We start from the raw sequence: 25,714 nt of genomic DNA, 5'->3' as shown, positions 1-25,714 counted from the left end.
AATCCACTATAGTCTCTGCTATTAAACAAACGTTTATTATTATGTTCAGTTTATGGGGTTATGCAGCAAAATAATAGACATAATAAGAACACATTTTGACATTTATACAATAGACACTTAAGAACAAACTGCTTTCCTTTTAAAATGAATTTTCTTTAAACTACAGAACATAATACATACATATATACATAAAAAGTCAACCTTGTTCCAATTGTGGGTTGCAAAATATCTAAAAGCTGACTCCTCTTGTTTTGTGTGAACACTTTGTATTTCTAACTGACTTTATCCTAATGATCTTAGTGGTCTGTTAGGTTTATATTCAGTGAACATATCTGCAATATATTTAGGTCCTAGATATGGCTAGGTAAATCTGGGTATCATCAGCATAGCTGTGATAGGCAATTTGGTTCTTTCTCATTATTTGACTTAGTGGGAGCATATACAGGCTAAACAAGAGCGGTGCGAGAATTGACCCTTGTGGGACTCCGCATGTCATGGACGTCCATTTTGACTTATGCTCTCCTATACTCACATAATAACCTCTCCCTTCTAAGAATGACCTGAACTATTTGATTACCATCCAAGAAAGACTGAGTTTTCCAGTCTCTCTAGAAGTATGTTATGAACGACAGTGTGTCAAAACACAGGACTGAGATCTTGTAGTACCAGAACTGATCTTTTGCCAGAATCAGAGTTAAAGTGAATATTATTTATCATCTTAATGAACGCTGTCTCAGTGCTGTGATGCGGTCGGAAAACCAGATTGAACATTTTCTAGATATCCATTTGAGTTTAAGTTTTTGTTTAACTGATTTAAAAACACCCTTTTCAGTAATCTTGCCTATAAAAGAAAATTTCATATTGGTCTATAGTTGCTAAATATGGTGTTACCGAGATTGCTCTTTTTCAGAAGAGGCTTAAAAACTGCCGTTTTCATGGAGTTTGGAAAGTTCCAGAGAAGTGAGGCATTCACCTCTTCAAAGAGATCTGCTGCTCCAGCGATGTTCAATAGGGTTCAAGTCAAGGCTCTTCCTAGGCCCATCTATGACATTCACAGAGATGTCCCTAAGCCACTCCTGTGTTGTCTTGGTCATTGTCATGTTGGAAGATGAACCTTCTGCCCAGTCTGAGGTCCTGAGAGCTGTGAAACAGGTTTTCGTTAAGGCTGTCTCTATATTATTGGTGCATTGAACTTTTATTCTACTCTGATGAGTCCCTCCACCCCTACCACTGAAAAACAGCACCACAGCATTGGGCTGCTACAAGTAAACTTTACTTTTTGGATGCTACTCTGCAGGTGATAAACAGTCCCTGGTTTCCTTTAAACATTATGCTTGAAATTGAAGTTCATCAGACCAGAGAATCTTGTTTCTCAGAGTCTGAGGGTCCTTTAGGTGCTTTTTTGCAAATTCCAAGTGTGTTTTAATGTGTCTTCAATGAGGAGAGGATTGAGTTTGGCCACACTGCCATAAAGCCCAGATCTGTGGAGTGTTGCAGTGAGGTTTGTCCTTCTGTAGGTTTCTCATATCTCCACATATGATCATGGAGCTCAACTAAAGTGACCATCAGCTTCTTGGTCACCAGTCTAGAGAAGGCCCTTCTCCATCAGTTGCTCAGTTTTGCTGAGCCACCAGCTGTAGGAAGAGTCCTGGTTGAGCCAAACTTCTTCCATTTGAGAATTATGGAAACCATCAGTGCAGCTGAATGTTTTTGTAGCCTTCCCCAGATCTGTGCCTCGATACAATCCTGTCTCTGAGCTCTGCAGGCAGTTCTTCTGACCTCATGGCTTGGTTTTCGCTCTGATATGCATCGTCAGCTGTCAGGTCTTTTATAGAGAGGTGTGTGCCTTTCCAAATCATGTCCACTCCATTTAATTTACCACAGTTGTACTCCAGTCAATGTGTAGAAACATCTCAGCAGTGATCAAGAGAAATAGGACGCACCTGAGCTATGTCAAGTGTTCTTGCAAAGGGTCTGAAAACTTATGTAAATGTGATATTTCAGTTTTTTCTTTTTAATAAATTTACAGGCATTTCTATAATTCTGTCACTTTGTTATTATAAGGTTCAGATTGAGAATATTATTATTAGTAGTAGTTGTAGTATTAAACAATTGTAGTATCAGGCTGCAACATAATTGAAAAATGGAGGGGGGTCTGAATACTTTCTGAATGCTGTGTGTATATACAGTGTGTGTGTGTGTATATATTTATATAGTACCTTGCGATAGTATTCATACCCCTTCATTTTTTTCAAGTTATGTTGCTGTCTTTATGTTAAACTGCTTTAAATAAAAACATTTCCACATCAATCTACACTCCATGCACCATAATGGTAAAGCAAAAAACTGGTTTTAAGCATCTTTCCAAATTTATTAAAAAATAATAAAAACTTCCGTTGCATAAGTATATCTGGGACAGTTGTAAATTTAGCTCAGGAGAATTCATATTGCTTGTAGATGTTTCTACAGCTAAGTGAAGTTAACCTGTGGCAAAATCAGCTGAATGGGTATGATTGATTTGGAAAGGTAAAAGGTCTAACAGCTGACGATGCATATCAGAGCGAAAACCAAGCCATGAGGTCAAAAGAACGGCCTGTAGAGCTCAGAAACATTTAATATAATGAAATATTAATATAAAATGTTGTACATCAACAATGACTGGTTATTAAATCCTAGCTATTTAATAATAGTTATTATTGTTGTTGTTGCTGTTGTTGGTAGTAATAATAATGCTAAAATCTGATCTGAAGTCATAAATGCAGATCATAATATTTTCATGCCTAACATATGTTAAATAATAGATTTCTTAATATATTTTAACTAATATCGTACACTCATCAAATAAATCAGAAAAAAAACTATTAGAGGTATTATTAATGCTGACAAATTATCAAAACATCTTCACAGCGCAGAGCATGAGAAAATTGCTGTATTGATCTGCAAACGCTGTCAAGACAAAGTGCTTGTTTCCTGATTTGTCGCGTGAATTCAGTCCGGCGTTTACAGGCCGATAGCATCTTACTACAGTCAGTCCACAGCTCTGCAGATTGAGCGGCAGTCCGTTCTGGACAGAGCTGCGACTGAACAGATTGTGTGGATCTGGATGAGGACCAGCTTCAGGCCCTACAGAACCCAACTGTCACTCATTTAAGCATCCAAAGGCCTCCCTGACACGTCCTTCAATATCACTTAGCTGTAATTAGAGTAAGGGACTGACGGATATCTCTTGGCATGTGGGCTGAAGCTCTTCTGAAAGAAGGAACGGACAACTAGTGCAACTCAGTTTCAAGTCAATCATTCCTGGCCCCTGGCCTGAACGCCGTCTATTTATAAGCGGAGTGAAACTTCACAAAGTGGGCCTGAGGGAGAGGACAGAACGAAAAGAGGGACAGACCCTGAGGAAAATAGAGCTTTTAGAGGAAAAGAGGTTATTTGTTCTGTTTGGAAATAGTGTGTGTGTGTGTGTGTGTGTATGGTTTATGAAGATTGAATATTCCTTAGCCACCATTTCTGTAAGAGTGATTGGTGAACAATATACAGTACTGTGTAAAAGTTTGGAATCTCTTATTCTCACCAGGCTGCATTTATTTGATTAAAAATACAGTAAAAGAAGATAATTGGTTTTAAAGTTTTACCTGGGTGTAGGGATATGCCGGTATCAAATTTTCCTGCTGCGATTAATTGCTCATGCTTTTATCACAGTTAACGGTATTATCACGGTATTGAAATTTAGTTTTAAAAAGTGCTCAAAATATAGTATAATAGGTTAAATAACTTTTTTTCTAATAAAAAATAACTGAACATTTAAATAAAATTCAGCAAATAAAGTTAAATGTTTTGCACGGATTAAAGGGCAAAAGAACTATAAAGATCAATAGGTAAGATGAACATCATAGTAAATACACAAATCTGAATGGCTATTTAAAATTATTTAAATACGTTTTAGAAAGTAAAGCAGCTGCTATATTTATGGGGTTTCCAGGGTAAGGACTTCATTCTCTGCAGTTTAGCGCCATCTACTGTTAGAGAGTGAATGTGCTTTCATTCAACACGTATCTCACTTGTTCCTCCATGTGCTTCTTATACATGCTTGTTTATATCAGAGCACACACGCGTCTTTCAAGCAGCATACAGAGGTGTTGTGCATTTTGACTAGTTGATTGGAATAGTTTTCTTAAAATGCAATTCAAATTATGAATAACCGATAACAATATCGTGCATATTCATTACCGTAATATATCGCATTACCAAATATTGGCACAAGTCTACCTGGGTGTTTTACAAGAAAATGTTATTTCAGTCTTTTGACTTCAAAATGTCATGTTTAATGAGCACGTGTTTGCCATTTCTTTTGTAACATTTCTGACTACTATCAGTGTTTAAAAAAAAAAACAGTGCTGCTTAATGATTTTGTGAAAACTGTGATACATTTTCTCAGGATTTTTTGATCAAAGTTCAAAAGAACAAAATTAACTCGAAATAGAAATCTTTTATAACATTTATAAACTGCTTTACTGTCACTTTTGATTGTTTTAATGCATACTTGCTAAATAATGGTAGTTATAAAATAAAATAAAAACTAGAGTTAAACATTAAATTATTAAAATTTCACAATGTTTGTGCTGTCAAGATGAATAATATATCAAATTGCATGACTTCTTGGGAAAAGGTGTGCCTTTACCATATATTCAATAACCTGCTCAAACTATCTGTGCCAAAAATGAGCAAAAAATCTCACAGACTTCTATTTGAAGGGGCATCCTGAGCTGTACATAGAGACCAGATATCATAGAGACTTGTTCTTATAAGCAGCCACTGATAGCGGCATGGCAAAAGCGCTCAAAACACCCCAGCAGCCAAACTGCATGATCCTAACATCTGTATAGCAACGTCTCGCCAGCACACACAACACCCAGTCATTTAGCTGTTTGGCTGTTTAGTTGCACTAAAGCTTTGTATATTTGGCCAGCTTGCCCAAGAATACACTTAAATCAGTGGCAGGAATGTCACAGTATATTTCCAGTGCTCTGCTCTGTTTGTGGTGGTGTATCTGTGTTTTGCAGTTAGGACTGTGGGTGTGAGCTGAAAAAGAGGACGAGCTTGGTGGGGTTGCTGTTTAAAAGCCGTGGCAGTCTGTTCCCACACACTGCCCCGCTGGCAGCAGCGATACACACGTGCGCAGCAGGGTAAAGCAGTGCCACGACTTTACACACACACATATACACATACATATACAGTACTGCATCAAAAGTTTTTTTTTCTTGAACTTTTTTTATGCATTAAAAATGCAATTCATGCATCCATTGGCTTTTACACAATCCTTCTATGAAGAAGAAACAAGGGGAGCGTCATGACTGTGTGTCAAGGATAAAAAAAGAATCAAGAATAAAATAAAAAAAAGTTAGTTCATGTTGTAAAATATCAGTGTGAAATAGTAATTTGTGATGTAAAATTTCCTGCACCGGTTCAACTCCCAAAAATTTATGAAAGACAATAATTAATAAAATAAAAAATACAAATAATTTTTACGTCATGCCAATTTGCAGTCAAAATACATTTCTATTACCCATCCTAGAGTTTCACACCTGTAGATCGTTTGCTTTTTTTCCCGAAAAAGGGATTAAAATTATTTCAACGTTGCTTTTTATTCTTGGTGTGGTTCGCTTTCATGCGGCAAAGTTTCTAAACGGACCAAAATTGTTAATACAAGACACGCGCGAATAAACTGTTTTCTCTATGGTCAAAACTCAAGGATGGAACAACAACAGCTTCGAGGGCTTATTGTTGGGTTTTGGTAACTGTCGTTATATTAATTTATTAATTCAGCATTTTGAGCAGGAGTCTAGAATTCGTTGGGAAAACATTGTTAAAATGCACTTAACGTTACTACGAAGAGCAGTAAGACGCCATTATAAAATGAAAATGCGCGCTTTGATTTTGAATGGCAAAGACGTGCTCACCTACAGACACTAACTGGTTCATTTTGAGGTATTGGCAAAATAACAAAGCTAATGCTTTTAACATGAACTAACGTTATAACCATAGATTGTATAAAAACATGGACGTAGTGTCCGTGACGTCATCTGTAGATTCCTGAAGTGTGAAGAGCGGGCCGTCGCCATCTTGGCAGCGCTTCAGCGTGTGAACAATCAAAAATGGGCAAAAAGGCGGGAGCTACTTGCTGAAGCCACGCCCACCTAGTGCGACAGCAGTGTCAGCAGCGGCAATCCACCTGTCACTCAAGTGGCCACGCCCTTAATTATGCAGAACTTTAAGTCTTAATAAAATTTAAACGGATGAGTTTTTAAAAGATGCACCCCCTCACAGTTGTCATGAAGGGCAAAATTAGCAATATAGACCAAAATCATTTTTTGCACCAGGCTGTAAACATGTTTTTTTCTGCTGTGAAGTTGGGCATTTTAACATGGGGAGTCTAGGGGACTGACTCCTTTTTGCAGCCAGCCTCAAGCGGCCAGTCGATGAATTGCAGTTTTAGTCACTTCCTTATTGGCTTCACGAGAACGAGCGAGAGGTTGGTGCTCGGTAATAACCCATCATGCATCATGATGTAGCCTGGTTCGTTGGATCGGATTGCTTTCTGACTACAACCGAACCGCTCCAGAGTTCGTTTTCAATCGAGCAGTGACCACCTCATTCAGGTGATCTTGGATCGATTGTTTTGGCGCGGATCCGAGCACTATTGCTGTGTTCACATATGTCTGTCTCCAGTATCATAGCCGTCCCGCTGCGACTGAGCCCCGCTGTAGGTGTTGCTGGTTTCTTCTGGGTGGCTTCTGTTATCAGTGAGTTCCAGACAATCCTGTTCCCTTCAGTGATGCCTGCCACATGGAAAGCTATTTACAGGCCCATAATTCCTTATACACAAGTGCTGTATAGTCAGCGATGGCTGAGAGACAGTGATGTTCTCTTTATATTAAGGCATGGGACTGGAGAAGGTGTAGCATGACAGACGTGATACAGACACAGAGCTCTTGGCACATTCTGAAGGAAGTCTATAAATATCCTTCTCTTTGAAAAGACGAGCAGCTTCCTGTGAAAGGACCGTTTGAAATGGTCAGCATGAGCCTGTGTGTGGTTTCTTTCAGCGGGTTTTCCTCCAGGGTGTGAATGCTCCTTACTGAGACGACATGTAGGACATCGATAAATAATGATGTTGATGCAAAGCACTGCAAAGACTGTAGCAACTGAGGAAGTGTGAAGTTTTTACATCATGCATAGCTGAAATTAGAGAACTTTGTCAACATGACGTCTAAACTGACCCCATTTGTTTTCTTAATAAACTGTCCTGATCTTATTGTGCACAATTTATCAGTGCACGTTATTCTAAAGACAAATAATGTGTTGTCATCAAAAAATAATGACTCGAAATACATAGAAACCTCTTTCTTTTTTTAAATGTCACCTATACTTTGCAGGAAAAAAATGCAAACTGAAAACCAAGTAGCTTATTTATTTAATTATTTTAAAATGTAAGCATTTTTTATTTACAATTAATATTTTGTAAATGTAATAAAATTATAAATTAAATAATGACATTAAATTATTGAATTCAACATTTAATAATTTAATTAAATTATTAAATGTAATTACTAAAAAATTAATTTAATTGTACTAATAATTAATTTAAAATGTAAAAACTTAAAATGTATAATTAATATTTTGTAAATGAAATTAAATAATGACATTAAATTATTGAATTTAACATTTAATTATTTAATTTAATTATTAAATGTAATTATAAACAATTAATACAATTTTGAATTAAATTAAAATAATATTGTATTTTGTTTTCTAATTTTATTAAATTCTCTTTATATAATTTACTTTGTTTAATTTAATTTAATTAATATTTATTACTTTTTAAATTTAATTCAGTATTTAATCATTTAAATGTACATTGTAATAATATTTTATTGAATTTAAATTAAATGTAATTATTTTTAACTAAATAAATATTTTATTTAAATTTATTTTATTTCATTTTATTTTCTATTTTACAAAAACGCCTATTGCACCTTTTCACCAAACCCTGTCTTCCCCTGTTCATCTTCAGAACACATTTTAAGATATTTTAGGTTTAGTCCAAGAGCTCTCACAACAGACACAGAAGAGAAGACACTGCTGAATAATGTCATAGTTTTTGCTATTTTTGGACCAAAATATATTTTCGGTGCTTCAACAAATTCTAACTGACCCTCTGATGTCACATGGACTACTTTGATGATGTTTTTCTTACCTTTCTGGACATGGACAGTATACCGTACACACAGCTTCAATGGAGGGACGGAGAGCATTCGGACTAAATCTAAAATATCTTAAACTGTGTTCCTAAGATGAACAGAGGTCTCACGGGTTTGGAACGACATGAGGCCGTTCATACAAAGCAGTATTTTTCTCTTCAGTCTACTGGTGACCTCTTCATAGTTCTGAAAGGAAGTGCTGATACAGAAGGATGTATTTTAAAGTCAAAGATGTGTTGGATGGACAGTTATGTTGACACTATAGTTACTGATAACTTAAGTCATCTACTATATCTGAAACAATGACTAAAGTCCTGACCAGTCTTCCAGTTAAAATATCACAGAAGAAGTCACGATGATTTCTGTTGGAAAATGTCTTGTGCTCTTTGTCTCACACAGACTCCTCTGCACCGGTCCTCTCTGTCACGCCGCAGACACAAGCACAGTAACTGAGCTGATTGGAAAATGTCATGTCTTTAATTATCAATACTTCAATAAATCTGTTTGAAATGTCATAAACTGGCCCTGGTTCTCCTCCGACGGTGCGTTAGATAACGCTCTGCCAGCCTCAGATCAACGGCTGTCATGTTGTCAGACTGATTCCTCCAGTGTGATAACATCTTACTGCTCAGATAACAGCTGCTTTAATCACAGTTTCATCTCAGACCGTTACAGGTGAATCTCATGAAACCCTGCAAGAGAGTGTTCAAGTGTTTTCAAGATGAAATTCAAGTGTTCAAAAATGAAGACTATTTTTCTTATTATTACCATTGGGAGTTTTTGACAATTTTCATGACAATTAAGCACAAAAAAAAAATGTAAAATGGTAACTCTATACGACAAGGTTACATTTGTTAACAAACCTCAGCTAATACTGAGCGATTACAGTATTTCTTCACACCAGCGGATGATAACTAGAAAGATAACATTAAAGATAGGACCGATTCCAGACCTTGGGGGACCTGCGGAAGCAGTGGACTGAGTTTGGAGTAGAAACATCCAGAGCCACCGTGCACAGGCGTGTGCAGGAAATGGGCTACAGAGAAGCAGCACTGGACTGTTGCTCAGTGGTCCGAAGTACCTTTTTCGGATGAAAGCAAATTTTGCATGTCATTCGGAAATCAAGGTGCCAGAGTCTGGAGGAAGACTGGGGAGAAGGAAATGCCAAAATGCCTGAAGTCCAGTGTCAAGTACCCACAGTCAGTGATGGTCTGGGGTGCCATGTCAGCTGCTGGTGTTGGTCCACTGTGTTTTATCAAGGGCAGGGTCAATGCAGCTGGTTATTTTGGAGCACTTCATGCTTCCATCTGCTGAAAAGCTTTATGGAGATATAGATTTCATTTTTCAGCACGACCTGGCACCTGCTCACAGTGCCAAAACCACTGGTAAATGGTTTACTGACCATGGTATTACTGTGCTCAATTGGCCTGCCAACTCTCCTGACCTGAACCCCATAGAGAATCTGTGGGATATTGTGAAGAGAAAGTTGAGAGACGCAAGACCCAACACTCTGGATGAGCTTAAGGCCACTATCGAAGCATCCTGGGCCTCCATAACACCTCAGCAGTGCCACAGGCTGATTGCCTCCATGCCACGCCGCATTGAAGCAGTCATTTCTGCAAAAGGATTCCCGACCAAGTATTGAGTGCATAACTGAACATAATTATTTGATGGTTAACTTTTTTGTATTAAAAACACTTTTCTTTTATTGGTCGGATTAAATATGCTAAATTTTTGAGATAGGAATTTGGGGTTTTCATGAGCTGTATGCTAAAATCATCAGTATTAAAACAATAAAAGACCTGAAATATTTCAGTTGGTGTGCAATGAATCTAAAATAAATGAAAGTTTAATTATTATCATTACATTATGGAAATAATGAACTTTTATCACAATACGCTAATTGTTTTAGAAGGAGCTGTTGACCTAGATTCGTTATGAGAACAGAGTAACTGTCAATGCAAAAATCTACTAAATTGTCTTCAAATATAATTTCCTTTTTTTAGACATGGAAGTGAGATTAATTTTCCTGAGAATAATCATAAAACAAAACTCTTTATATGGTTAAACCTTTGCAATGTTTCTGTCAAGCCATCAGAAACTTTCACTAACTTAGCTTGAATAAATTGACAATCCTGAGATGCTTTATAAATCCTTTACGCTATTGGATGTGTCATTTCTTTCACTTTTTACGCAGATCGGATCTGCTGCTTCTGTTTTCCACAATGCACATTTATACGGGAAACGCGTTGATCTCACTTTCTCGCTCATTATCCATTTATCATTGTCTGTGCATCAAATATTCAAACTGTTTTCCGGTCTTGCATTATGGTTGATTCTCCAGATCTGCGTGTGAGGAGCGGTTAAGATAAGTGGTCATGACAGAGAGTGGTGGAGTTACTCATGTGCAGATCTGCGCTGTCACGCAGTTCTCTGTGTGGGCTGTGATGAGGCTGTGTTAGTGTAATACTGCTGACCTCATCCTTGATGCCAGGCACAATTAGTCATTCAGGCCTTCTCTAAATGCTTGCTACAGGTGTGTCACTTCTTATTATTCAGCCTTTTGCTTCAAGCGGCTGATTTCATTAGAAATCTAGACTTCTGTTGTTGTTGTATTGGTTGGTCGCCAGAGCATTGCTGTCCAGTTTCTGAAGTATTTAACCCTATAAGGCCTCTAAATTGTCAGCATATTCAAAACTTTGCTTAACAACTGGTTGCACAATCTGTTTTCTGTCATCTGATTGATAGTTTGTAGCTTTTTTTAGCAAGTAAAAGAAGATACCTTTTAGTATTAATTGTAAAACGTCTCCCTTCAGGTCGTGGTCTATGTGTCTTTTTCTGTGAAATCTTTAAACATAAAAAGTTGCACTTTAGTCCTTGTCCACATATACAGTGCATAATATGTGTGTATTATAGTGATTACAATAACTGGGTAATAACTATTTATTAATCCTGAACTTTGACTTTAACTTTGGCTTCAAGATGACACTTACTGGACTGAAGCTACTTAGGTTTATTCGGTTATCCAGACATTATTTTATAAAAATCATGATAAGTCATGTTGTATTGCATCGCATTATATTTTTTGCGCATTAAATCGTATGATATGTTATAATCTAGATAAAAAAAAAACTTTATTTAATTTTTAAAATGCAATGTAATTACATTTATATAATAAAATTGTATTAAAATAAACTGTAAACTGTTTTATTAAAACCATAAACTGTATAGAAGGTTAAATTACATTTATTTAATTTAATTTAAAGACTAATAATTATGAATGAAATACAATCTTTTAAAATAAAATCATAACTAAGCCTTAAATATCTTTTTACGAAGACATATTTTTAGGGAGATATTGTGTGTCAGCTGATATTTATATCCATTTTATGTTCTGAAGATCTGGTAGATATTTATGTACAAACCATCAGAATTGTATCTTGCTTTTTGACCATATACATATCAGTAACTGTATGAAATTGCATATTTTTACTCAATTTGGGAACACTGAGTTGCTTTCTCTCTTACTTTGAGCCATAAAAGCCTGACATATCAAATATGAAGACATAAAACACAAACACAAACTTTTGTCTTTTCTTTTTTTTTTAAGATTATGTCTAAAGGCTTGATTAAACCATTCCATCTCAAACCAATGCATTTTTCTGACTAATTTTTCATGTGTCATTTTTTTACAGTGTTTATGATGCAGTCACGTTTACTTGTACATAACAAAATTCTGCGGGGTGAAAAATAGTCTTCTGGTTGCAAGGAGTTTTCCCATTGACTTCTAGTTTATTGAATTTTGGCACAATAATTTGTCATGTTGATCAATAGGAAGCGGCTTGTTTTGACAGCGTTCTCTGTGTGGGCAGGGCTATATTCATCACTACTACGGTTAGCCAATTGTTCAAACTTAGTTCAAAAAGGACTTTAGCAAACACTGCAAGTAAAGAAGCAAACAAAGATTGCGGTTACTGAGGCAGAGTTTTGGATGGAAAGCGCTCTACCCAAACACACTTGTATCTAAGCTGCGCCGCCCTCTCTTGATTGGGTTTTGTGAGCACAGCTGGCATCCCAAGAGAGAGGCGCACTAAGCAAGGAATTGCTTGGATCGTGTTTTCCTAATCCAGCCATACATTTATTCACTGAATGGGTGTTTTTCTCGCTCCAGTCCATCTAGACCCGTCATAGCAGTGCTTTAGACTTCTCTTTCAGCTTTGTCCTGCATGCTCTGACATTTCCATGACACTCTGGGTGTCGCTGTGGTCCTCATGCTTCTGCTTCTGCTTTGTTGCGTTGACATTTCCAGTGCCGCTTTTTTTTGCCGTCAGACTCATCCGTGCTGAGAGGCTTGTGTGCTGGGGGATGGATGATCAAGAAAAAGGACTTCTTTATGGGGGTCTTACAGTCTTAGAAGTGCTTTTCCTTTAGGAGCCAGATTTCCCTCCTTTATGTGTGGTCACCCAACACTGTACCGAAACTACAGATCATATCAAATCAAATTTTGACAGTTTCATGCTCTCGGCAGCCGATAAATTATTGCACAAAACCCACTGCGGTCAGGAAAAAGCACGTGTAAGGCACATATCTTAGCTTGTGTGGTTTTGTCAATTGTTCACTTTCCACAAAAATATGAAGCAGCACAACTTTTGGTAAACATGATGATAATAAATGAGAAATGTTTATTGAGCAGTAAATCGGCATATTAGAGTGATTTCTGAAGGATCATGTGACTCCGAAGACTGGAGCAATGATGCTGAAAATACAGCTTTGACTCATAGGAATAAATTAAATTTAAAAGTTGTAAACAGTTATTTTAAATTTTAATAATATTTCACAATATTTCTGTTTTAACTGTATTTTTGATCATATATGCAGCTTTGGTGAATGGTGAGATGAATGGTGTAATAACTGATTTTTTGGTTTGGTTTGCTGTTGTAGTAAACTGAAAAATAAAATGGTAATATTTACCACTACTTTGTTTGTTTGCCTCTTTAAGAAGAATCGCTTTATGTATTCCCCAATTTTAAGTCGCTTTGGATAAAAGTGTCTAAAAATAAATAAAGAAATATAAAAGCATTTTCATCATCATATTCAAACTTAAAATCAGCAGGCTTTTATTTTGGCGGGTTGCCTGCAAGAAAGTATACGAGCTTCCGGATTTAACACTGCTACTGATTAAAGAGCATTAATGGATGCATTTTGCTTTGAAAACGACATGGCATAGCCTAGATTAATGCTTTTAGGTTGAAAATAAAACGTATATAGTACAGTTTGTGATCTAAAATGGTAATTGTGTATTAACAGCTCTTAATCATGAGAGCTGTATGCAAATGCACTGTCAGAACATTTATATAACACATTTTTTATTTTGGTCATGCATGCGGACCTGCAGACCTCTTATGAGCACCCCTGTGTGTGTATATATATATATATATATATATATATTAGACCTCAAAATATTCTAAAAGTCTTTTGGACTACTTTCAACCAATATAAGCTGTAGTGCTTTTTTATTTTTAACATGTACTCTCTTTCTTTCTGACTTCTAGACTTTGATAGGAACTACTTCTGGTCTTGGAGTGGTTTTGTGGATTACCTGCAGTGTGTGCTGGCGTTCACTGTGCTGGCCGCCTATGTGACGTATCTGCTACTGGACTCGGTTCTGTTTGTAGAGAGCCTGGGTTTTCTGGCCGTATTTACAGAGGCCATGCTGGGAACTCCACAGCTCTACTGCAACTTCCAGAACAAATCTACTGAAGGCATGAGGTGTGTACTGTTAATGTTTTTGCTCTAAAAAGAAGGTTTCATCCAATGTTCTTCAATGGTGTTACTATTTTAACCTAGAAGTTTATGTCCCTGAAGACTACTTTTTGAAGATCACTTGTCAGCAAGGCTTTTGCAGCCAATTTTGAGCAACTGCATTGCCTGACCAATCAAAGTCAGACTAATTTTCAAACCATAATGCATTGTTTTTGTCAGGCGACAGCCTATATTTGTGGTGCTGCATTAAAGGGGTGGTTGATTGCGATGTAACTTTTTTTTTTATGTTAGTTTTTATTGTTGCTGTTCGAGCATAAACAATATTTGCAAAGTTGCAGCGCTGAAAGTTCAATGCTAACTGAATTTTTTTACATTCTAGTAGTTTAATGCCTACAAAAACAGCTGGTAAGGGATTACAACAAGCTTCTTCCCAGCTCCGTTACATCACATTCCTATTTAAACCCCGCCCCCGGAAAACTCAACAAAGGGGGCAAGGCCATGTTGTGCTGCTTTAGAGAAGAGTAAGAGAAACTAGGGGTGCACGTTAAAATCTGTGCATATATGAATCTCGATTCTGTTTTCTAATGATTCTAATGAATTGAAGTTTCAAAACCAATGTTCTAAAGCAGCGGTTCTTAATCCTGTTCCTCACATCACCCTGCTCTGCATCTCTCTCTCTCTCTCTCTCTCTCTCTCTCTCTCTCTCTCACTCATTCAGATCATCAGATCAGCTCCAACAAACTGTTCCTTTTATACACTTATTTTCACAAAGCTATGAAAAGCATTATATATGGATGCTCTTCCGTTTGCTGTGCTTTATTAAAGCTTTAATCAGAATAAAACGGTATAGTAAAAGCTAACAGAAGCAGTAGCATTTATAAACAACAAAAAAACAAACATACCATTGAGAGCCGTGCTTGCACAGGTTCTGTACGATCATTAATCATTGATCATTAATATTTTCTGCGTCACAATCAGGCTCAAATTGATTAACAATATAAAGGAAGTGATAGTTTACAATACAACCAGAGCACATTCTGAGCTTGAGGGGCGGGATGTTTAGACGCGCTTGAGGTGGTTTAGCGAATCATATATATATTTCTTTATTGATTAAGCATGAACACGTTAGACTGCACCCCATAAACTCAATCAAGGCTAGAAAAAAAAAAACGTAAACCACCCCTTTAAGTCGAACAAGCCTATTGGTTGATCAAACTGAAAGTTTGCCCCAACCATTGTCCATTGGTTGGACAAAGTGATTGGGTCATTCCAGACCCAAGTTATCGAGTGGCCCCAAACTTAAAGTATTAGTTGGAAAAACTGATAGGGTTTCCCCAAAATTAAACCTTTTCTTGGACAAAGTGATTGGGTCACCACCACTGTTGGGAACGTTACTTTAATAAAGTAATTAGTTATAGTTACTCACTACTTGTTCCAAGTTAGTAACTGAATTACTCTATAATAAAAGTAACTCGCTACCAGGGAAAGTAACTATTTAGGTTACTGTAAAAAAAAAAAAAAAAAGTTGCTATATGTCAAATATATATATATATATATTTTTTTTTTGCAGTTTTCAGAAGTCAGTTGAAATGAGTAGAACAGACAGGTGTTCGTACATAACTTTCGATATTTATTGCACATCAACAGACATAATACTTCAAGTATTATCTTTGTTAAGTGTTTTTGGCCACTAGTTTTATATATATGCGTGTCACACATTACATGTAGGCTACACATTACATGCACGTGCTAGCACGTTTCTTTTAAACGGCGTTATTCCAAACACTGGTCACCACTAAATCAAAGTCATGATATTTGATTTAACAGTGACTGGATGGTCCCCAAACTCAGTCCATTGGTTGGACAAAGGGATTGGATCATCCCCAAACTCAGTCCAGTGGTTGGACAAAGTGATTGGATCATCCCAAACTCAGTCCAGTGGTTGGACAAAGTGATTGGATCATCCCAAAACTCAGTCCATTGGTTGGACAAAGGGACTGCATCATCCCCAAACTCAGTCCATTGGTTGGACAAAGGGATTGGATCATCCCCAAACTCAGTCCATTGGTTGGACAAAGTGATTGGATCATCCCAAACTCAGTCCATTGGTTGGACAAAGTGATTGGATCATCCCAAACTCAGTCCATTGGTTGGACAAAGGGATTGGATCATCCCAAACTCAGTCCAGTGGTTGGACAAAGGGACTGCATCATCCCAAACTCAGTCCATTGGTTGGACAAAGGGATTGGATCATCCCCAAACTCAGTCCAGTGGTTGGACAAAGGGACTGCATCATCCCAAACTCAGTCCATTGGTTGGACAAAGTGATTGGATCATCCCCAAACTCAGTCCAGTGGTTGGACAAAGGGATTGGATCATCCCCAAATTCAGTTCATTGGTTAGACAAAGTGTATGGGTCGCCCCAAACTCAGTCCTTTGGTTAGACAATTCAGTTGCCCCAATCAGGGCAAAGAGATTGTGTTGGACAAACTGATAATTTTTTTATTTTAAACGTAAGGCTTAAAGAGGGTTGAAAAGAATTAAAATAAATTGTGACTAAATCCTTAATTAACTTTATTAGTGAACCTTTGGAGGAAAGATAATTGTAAAATAATTATGATATGACCACCTTTAAATATTTGCTCTCACTCAGTCTCTCTCTGGTGAGTGAGTCCAGAACTCTCCACGGCTCTAGTGCTTGAACAAAGGATCATGGGAAGTGATATGTGGCTGCACAGTCACTACTTGATGTCTGCTAGTCAAACTTCCTGCTCAGCTGGTTTATAAAATACTGTTGCTAAGCTACAGGAATCAAATATAGATACCTTAGACAATATATGTTAACTGGTGTAGTGGACTTTTTATTAGTTAAAATGTTTTATTTAGCTGTACATGTGATTGTATGACCGTACATTAACCAAAGCACAAATTAAATTATAAAGCACTAACAAAGCCAGTACCTGAATTCAAAATGACAAATCAGACAAAAATAATAATCAGGTAATGTTTCGCAGAGGCCGTTAGATTGTATAAGATGCATTGTGTGTGAGAGAGGAATATTATCTTGCATAACCTTTTGAGAGCTGCAGTGTGTGTGCTGTAAAGACACGTCCTGTCAGTGTGACTTAGTGTGTTTGGTAGCATCTCACACTGTGAGATGCCATCCTGTGCTCTGTTTTGCAGCATTTGAGTTTGTGTGTGTGTGTGTGTGTGTGTATGTATGTGTGCGTCTCCGTTCAGCCGGACTGATTTGATGGCACAGGCGGGAAGCTGCAACTGGCATCATGCCAGCCTGACAAGATAAGGGTTGCTGCCTCCTGTGTGTGTGTGTGTGTGTGTGTGTGTGTGTGTGTGTTTTAACATCTCTGCAAACCTGCTGTTAGAGTCTATGTCTGTATATGTATGTATCTGTATGTATGCAACAGGGTACTTTGTATATGCGTATGCTGATGTATTTTTATATTGATGTTTGCTGTGTTGTGTGTGTGTTTGTGTAGTTATGGGGTCTTTTAAGAAGAGGGAATATAGCTGTATAAATAAATATGTACACGTGTATGTGTATAAATAAATATATATATATATATATATATATATATATATATATATATATATATATTAGGGGTGTAACGATACACGTATTCGTATTGAACCGTTCGGTACGAGGCTTTTGGTTCGGTACGCGGTACGCATTATGTATACCGAACGGTTCGTTGGACTAATTAATTATATTTGAAAAAAAAAAAAAAAGAGAAATATAATGATATGCGATCAGAAAAAGGTAGCCCAATAACCCAAACGACGTAACAGGCAACGCCCCTGACACCAAAAACACCAACTTATATGTTTATGTTAGGCTACTCAGTCAGGCGCTAGCTCACTCAGTTCGCGCTGAGTGAGCGAGCGGTTCATGCACGGTACGCGGTGGCCAGTGCTTTTAACAGACCAGAAATAGAAGATCCTCCAATAACCAACAGGTCTTGTGTTTGGGTGCACTTTGGATTCCCTTTAAGCTATAATGGTGATGGCAAGAGAGTGGTGGATAAAAAAACAACGGTATGTCGCATCTGCTACATGACAATAGGGTACACCAGCGAAAAAAAAAAAAAAAACACCAGCCGGAATACTTGAAACATGTCAACTCATTTATCACCTTATTGTGTCAGTATCTGGGAAAAGACGAAAACAAGGAGAAACATACATGCAACAAACTATCCCCGCAGCATTTAGACCGACATTTCCAACGGATTCAAACAGGGCAAAAGACATCACCGCGGCGATCGGTTGGCTTCATTTACGTTATAGCCGCGGATATGAGACCTTACTATTTACCATTCATTCTGTCATCACCATTATAGCTTACAGGGAATCCAAAGTGCACCCAAACACCAGACCTGTTGGTTATTGGAGGATCTTCTATTTCTGGTCTGTTAAACGCATTAGACATTTTGCAACAAGCCTTCATCGCGTGCTGAGTGAGCGAGCGCCTTAGGGGCCGTTCACATATCGCGCCTCAAAACGCGTGGAAAACGCTAGTCGCGCCGCTTTCTCCTCCTTTCCAAAGCGCTCGGGCAGAAGCGCTCATGAGGCGTCTGCCTTTGCTAAGCAACAATGACGTGCTCTCTCCATGAGAACCGGAAATTTCAGCAAAGGATAAATGGATTTGCAGCGCTAAAAATCGCTTGCTGTAGCTCTGCTACTAAATTTATTTCAAAATTGCAATCCATATACAACTATGATCAGCTGTTCCTTCATCTTGGCTGAGCTTTCAACATTGTTACGGGAAAGGATGAAGCTGATTGGTTAGTTCTTGTCACATGACCCGCTGTGCGCTTGCGGCATTCTGAAAAGTTGAGATGTTTTTACATTTTGCTGTATCTAAAACGTACCAAACCATACCGAAACGAACCGTGACATCAGTGTATCGTATCGAACCGAACCGTGAATTTTGTGAACCTGTATATTATTTTCAAAAGTGTCACCAAGGCTGCATTTTGATTCAACATAATTGAATATGTTTTAGAATATCATTTATTCCTGTGATCAAAGCTGTATTTTCAGCATCATTGCTCCTGTCTTCAGTGTCACATGATCCTTCAGAAATCACTCTAATATGATGATTTGAAATATTTCTAAATATTATCAGTGTTGAAACGGGTTCATATTTTTTAATGAAACAGTGATACTTTTTTTTTTTTTAGGATTTTTAATGTCTTTACTGTCACCTTTGATCACTTTAATGCAGTCTTGGTGAATAAAGTCAATCGTTACATCCTGCATTAAGTTAGGTCTCTTGTATCACTGCGCACTGTCTCCTCACATAATAAAGTAATTTCAAACGTCATAAAAAAAAAAACCTAATAAAATAATAAAACAATTTCAGCTCATGTAAAATAAAACCGTTTCCAGTCTCCCTGATGTAGTTTTTTGGAATCTACCTGTTGTATTTTGGGATACAGTAAAGATCATCTGGCTTTTTACCTGACAGCTTAACACATAAGCTGCTGTCTGATAATTGCAACAAAATGTGCATAATCAAATGAATAAACAATTATAAAGTGACTCAAAACATGCTCAGTGACACAATGTTTGTCATGGAATACGCATAGAGTTCACAGTTTGAACATTCTTGTTTCTTTTGTTATTTTAAAGATCTGATCTTAATTATCCATAGTCTCTTTCATTATTGCTATTATTCACACAAAAATGATATTTGAACTTAAAACATTTTAATGTTGTACAAAACAATCTGTCTACTGTATCATCAAAGAAATAGAAATCATTCCAAAAATAGAATTTCCCGTTGCTTGTCACATATAGGAATTCTGGCACAGTATTTTTTTTCTCTATACTAAAGCCTAAAAATACCATATCAACTCTGCAATGGATTATTAATATCCAAAGTATAATGAAAGCTATTTATTAGCACACTAATAGTTTAAGTTTAAGACATTATTAAAAAAAAAGGCATTGATATATTTTAAGATCCATCAGTGCAAGTTGCTTTCGTTGAATCAGCTCAGACTTGCATTTTAGTCTGGGACTAGGCTTCAGCCTTGTCAGGGAAACTGAGGTTAATAATAGAATATTATACACAAATTAGGCTTAGCAAAAAAAGTAAGGCAGTGATTGAGGCATGTATGCTTTTTTATCCCGTAAGTGAGGATTTTGTTGAGGATGAGCTACCGCACTAAACAGTTTTACAGATCTGACTTTGCATTGTTGAGGCCAGAGGTCTTCAGAAACTTCCATCGGACTTAAGGACAACTTTATTGCACTTTTGTGCTGCTTTATCTTGTTTATGTTCCCTGACTGTCACACAGAAATGATGTATCAGATATAGATCCACACAGTGTTCAGTGAAGACCTTCCACAATCTCTCACAATTTATCTCCTGGAGATTGCCTTGTATTATAAGACTAAATTGAATTATGATTATTTTCTTCTTTTTGTCGCTGCACTGATCAAAACAAATGGTGAACGTTCCATCTTATTTCCAGTCTTGTTTTTTTTTTTTTTCCATTCATTGTTTTTCTTTTCCTTTTGTAGTTGTTCAGCCATTGTTAGTTGTTTCAGAGCGAGTTGTTTACCTGGTAACTGCTGCTGTGAATCAACCTCTGGCCTCATGTTACTCTGTTTTGTTGAACGTTAATGAATCACAATGGGAGGGAAATCAGTGACCCCCACAGCCAGCCTTATAAGGTTCACTGCCAGAGTCCTGTTAGTTTGAGTTGGAGGACCCTCAGTGCCTTATTTAGCCGTGTGAATGATCTCGCGGCTGCCCTGCAACAGCACCCAGCTCTCGTTTCATATGTGTGTTTACTGAGCAGCAGGCTGGTTTGTATCCACAGGCTGAAAACAAACCATTCATTAAGTTGTGCGCTCCTGTAGATTTGAGGCTGGTGAAAGGTGCGGGGCGAACTGAACGCTCCCACAAAAGGAAGCTCCCCTCCTGTGTCTGTCAGGAGAAGCTGTGCAGGACAGCAGTATTTCACAGCAGTGTGTTTGTGTTGACTCCCTGCTTCTCAGGCTGTTGGCGTCGTGTTCATGCCTTTGGTATCTAACATCCTCTCAGCTAGAGATGCTCGGGCAGGACTTCTGTTGTTCGGCCTGCTACTGCCTTTGATTGCCCATAGTCTTTGATTTTGTTCTTTTATGGGGTTTTTTGTTTTGTTTTGTGATTTTTATTTTCTTTTTTTGTTTGTTTGTTTGTTTTTGTTTGTGGGCGGTTGTTTTGGATTGGTTTTGTGTTTTTGTTTTGTTTGATTTTGTGTGTGTTTTTTTAATGTGGTTTGAATTTGTTCTTTTGTGTTTTTTGTCTGTTTGATTTTTTGTTTATTTTTGTTTGGGTGAGGTTGTTTTGGATTGGTTTTGACTTTTTGTTCCTTTTTATTATTTTGTTCTGTTGTTTTTTGTTTGATTTCGTCCTCTTCTGTTTTGTCTTGTTTTATTGTGATTTTTTTCAATTGTATTTTATTAGAGTGGGGGTTTGGTTTAGTTTTTTGTCTAGTTTGGTTTGGTGTTTGGATTTATAATAGTTTTTTTGTTTTGTTTCTGTTTGTTTGATTAGTTTTTTGTGGATAGAGTACATTCAGTGCTTCCAATGAAAATTTTATCATTGAGTATTATGTTTGCAACATTTGTATAAGCAAATATTTGAAATATATTGTTTTATGTGTAGCTTTAGTTATATATTTTCATATTTAATTTTAACTAACTGTTATATAAAAAATGACTGGCTCGTTTACTTGACAAATCAGTGAGATGGTGCAGTACAAGTCAGTATTTTGTTAGTATTTTTGCGCTAATCTAATTAGCGAATGCATTTGTGCCCATAGCGTGTGGGTCTAAAAAAGAGGTGTGTTCAGGCGCACTGCTGTTTTAAGGAGCTGAAAATAGATTGCGCCATAGACCAACTCAAACCTGGTCTAAAGTCTGAAGTCAATGGCGCAATATTTTTGTGTTATTTAAAAAGCGTGTTGGTAGAAAATGCGCCTCTGGGCGAGTTCACAGTGCACGTTGACTTTGCTTATTACACACAGGGATGCGCATCACACAAACATGCCAAATATTAAAAACAAATGATTACAGTGTAAAGTAATATTACTGTGTAGGCTACATAAATATAAAATGTAATGATGGATAGTCATTAAGCTACCTATTCAGCCTATTACTTATAATGATGAATGAAATTGGCTAATTAATTGAACAATCGTGCCAATACACACACAAATATATATTAACTGAATCATCATGCAGAGCTTTTGTGGATTCCTGTTTGTCCCGTAGATTATCTGCTCGTGCGCACGAGCAGATCGGTTTCTTCGCTTGAGAAGCGTTCAGCTTTTCCGTCAACAAATTGCACCATGTAAATAGCGATCCACCAAGGCGGGAACGCATCTCGCTCTTAAAGGGAATGGGAGATGACACTCTGATTGGTTTATTGAACGTTATGCCCATTTCTCATTAAGAGAATAGGGCCCAGAATGTGTGTGTATATGTGTGTGTGTGTGTGTGTGTGTGTATGTGTGTGTGAGAGAGAGAGAGATGAGTAAAGACTCACCTCTCCATTGTTTTTATATATACATGAACAAATATTCTGCTCTGTTATTCACACAAAAAACCAAACACAGTAATTACACACATTTTCGTTTTCTTGCTATCCTGAAACCAAATGCATTAATCATGAATCAAATCATAAAAAAAAAGGATTGTATGTATAAAGAGCATAAAATTTTAGTTTCTTCATGGGTACCAGAACGCCATTTCATCCAATTGACAGAATATGAGTACAATTGGTGTTTGATGTCCTCCTGGATGTTGATGAGTTGGTCAGCCGATGGTTGTTTGTGATGTTGCACTAACAGTGTTTGTTGTGATTCTCCTGTAACTGTTGCGGGAGGATTTGTTTATATCTATCAAGGAAGCCCTGGCAGCTGTCTGCTTTCTCCACTCCTGATGGTTTCCATGGCAGCTGTTAAAACCGATCACTGCTCCTCTTTTCTTAATTTTTTTCTCATTTACCACAGTCGGTTTGATGGCACCAACACTGCCCATATCCCAAACTAGTGTGCTTTATAGTTTATTTACAGTAAACCTAGTTTTTGTTTAACCTGACGGCTTGTATACAAACATTAAGATATTTCCTTTAGTTAGAGAAACAGAATCTTGTTTTTCTTAGTTCTTGTTTGTCTTATGAAAAGACATTTTCTCGAATTTAAGGTCTTTTTTTGTTTGTTTTGTCATGTTTTGTGTGTTGTTTTTTTTATTTTTATTTTTTGTGTGTGTTTTTGTTTTTCATTTTGTATAGTCATTTTTGCTTGTTTTGTCATGTTTTTTTGTCGTGTGTTGTTTTTTCATTTAGTTTTTTTTTGTGTTTTTGTTTTTCATTTTGTATAGTCATTTTTGCTTGTTTTGTCATTTTTTTGTTGGGTTGTTTTTAACGTTTTTTTTTGTCATGTTTTTTTAATGTGTGTTGTTTCTAAATATGTTTTGACATTTTTGTTTGTTTGTTCATGTTTTTTGGTGCTTTGTTGTTTTTCCATGTTTTTTGTCATGTTTTTTGTTGTATGTTGTTGTTTCTAAATTTGTTTTGTCATTTTTGTTTTTTTTTGTCATGTTTTTTGTTGCGTTTTTTTTTTTTTTCCATGTTTTTGTCATGTTTTTTGTTGTTTCTAAATTTGTTTTGTCATTTTTGTCATGTTTTTTGTTGCGTTGTTTTTGTTTTCCCATGTTTTTTGTCATGTTTTTTGTTTTGTGTTGTTTCTAATTTTGTTTTGTCATTTTTGTTTGTTTTGTCATGTTTTTTTGTTTTCCCATGTTTTTAGTTTAGTTTTTAGTTTTGTCATTTTTGTTTGCAATGTTTTTTGTTTTGTTTTGTCATGTTTTTTTGTCTTGTTTTGTTTTTTTTTTTTTTTTTGTTTAGTTTGAAATACTGTGAAAAGGTAACAATCAAGTCTGCTTTATTGTCAATTTCCACAAGTACAGTACATACCTACAGAGAATCGAAATTTTGTTACTCTCAGACCCCGGTGCATACAGTTAACATTAACATTAAAGCCTAAAAAAATAACTAGATCAAATATAAAATGTAGATACAACTATACAATGTATACAAGGGAATGATATAAAAAAAAGTAAAAATAAAGTTAAATAAAGCAGCGCAAGGCAAATGACCGATGTTTCTAGAAGAGTCGTTTCAGTGCTTCAAATGAAAATCTAATTACTCAATATTACAATGTTTGCAAAGTCTGCATAAGCAGTTTTGTTGTTTTATGTTGTCTGTAATTTGAGGCAAGCTTTGCATCATTAGTGCAACTACGGTGCAAAACAAGCTGTCTGGCAGCTCCTGGGCAGTAGGGGTATTCAACATGCTGGGAAACAGTCTTTATTTTTTCCAGTGGTTTGGTGTTGCTAGTGGAGTAAACGTACATATTTCACCTTTAATGATGTAAGCGAGCGTGACCCTGTGCACATCATCGCTCACACTCATTGAGCTGTGCTGTTGTGTGGAGTGTGGAGTGGTTTATTACTCTATCACAGGGGCTGATCGCTGTGGCCCAGCGGCGCTGAGAGTGCTCTTTCATCTCTTTAGGACGTGCTGCTGTAATAAGCTCTCAGAGTGGCCTTTTATCAGATGCCGTGGATCAGGCCAGCTCTTAGATCTGCTTTGAGTGTAACACAGAGCCAAACAACGAGGAGAAAACAGTGTTTACCTCGGCTTTGTGCTTGCACTCCCACCTGACTCCATTTCTTTTGGGCAAGAAGAGATTTGTTAGTGTTTTGCACTCTCTGTTATCTTTAGTTTGTTCATTACACCCAGCTGTATACTCATCCTTTTGAGTCTGCTGCTTGAAAGACACACCACAGCAATCTCACAGAGTCTTGCATTTGATTTTTAAACTCTGCTAGGTATCAGTGTGAATATACAGGACTTTAGGGATTGATATGATTTTTTTTTTCAAAATGTTTTTGAGGAAGTCTTATGCTCACTAAGGCTGCATTTGTTCAAAACTATAGTAAAACTGTGAAATATTTCAATTAAAAAAACTGTTTTCTGTTTGAATATAATTTAAATAGTAGTTTATTTGAAGCAAAGCTGAATTTCAGGCGCTATTACTTTAGTCGTCAGTGTCACAAAAACCTCTGTTGTAGCATTATAAACCATTGGTTGACCAATATGCCTTTGTTTTTTTTTTGATTGTCACTAGGGCAGGGTGTCTACTGGCCAATATAAAGACAGTATATTATATTTTATTAAAAATTAATCATTATGAAAAAAAAAAGTTTACACTTAAAATAAACAGATTTATGATTCATGCAACATCTTGATTCTGTAATTCCATTAGCAATAGTGTTTTTCACAAATGGAGAAATTAAAATAAAATGTAAAAAACAAGGAAGTGAACAGTAAATGTGCTCAGTAAGGGTCATATTTTCAACTGTAACTTTACATAACACAAGATAATACAAGATTATGTTCATGTCTGCATTCAAGTGCTGGCCTTCTTAGTGCTGTCAAAATAAAAGTCCTGTCACTGTCAGAAAACACTGTTTTTGGCTCAGCAAAACATATGTCAATCATTCATATGTTGGTGATATATTGTTTGACCTTTAATTATACATTTTTTTACTTTTATATTTGATCAATTTAAAATGCCCTTTGCTGAATAAAATTATTTATTTTATTTTTT

General features: G+C 36.6%; 1 protein-coding gene across 2 annotated transcripts in view; it reads left to right on the top strand.

The window, feature by feature from the left end:
- Positions 1–25,714, top strand: part of LOC127979590 (solute carrier family 66 member 2-like) — a 34,485-nt gene that overhangs the window by 6,382 nt on the left and 2,389 nt on the right. For both annotated transcript variants that reach the window (XM_052585129.1, XM_052585128.1), the window contains one exon: positions 13,814–14,030. In XM_052585129.1, the coding sequence (XP_052441089.1) occupies positions 13,814–14,030 (217 nt within the window). The remainder of the gene's footprint in view (positions 1–13,813; positions 14,031–25,714) is intronic.

The sequence above is a fragment of the Carassius gibelio genome, chromosome B19 (assembly GCF_023724105.1).
Source record: "Carassius gibelio isolate Cgi1373 ecotype wild population from Czech Republic chromosome B19, carGib1.2-hapl.c, whole genome shotgun sequence".
NCBI lineage: Eukaryota > Metazoa > Chordata > Actinopteri > Cypriniformes > Cyprinidae > Carassius > Carassius gibelio.
The sequence above is the reverse complement of the archived record's forward strand: the minus strand, read 5'-3'. Positions and strand labels throughout refer to the sequence as shown.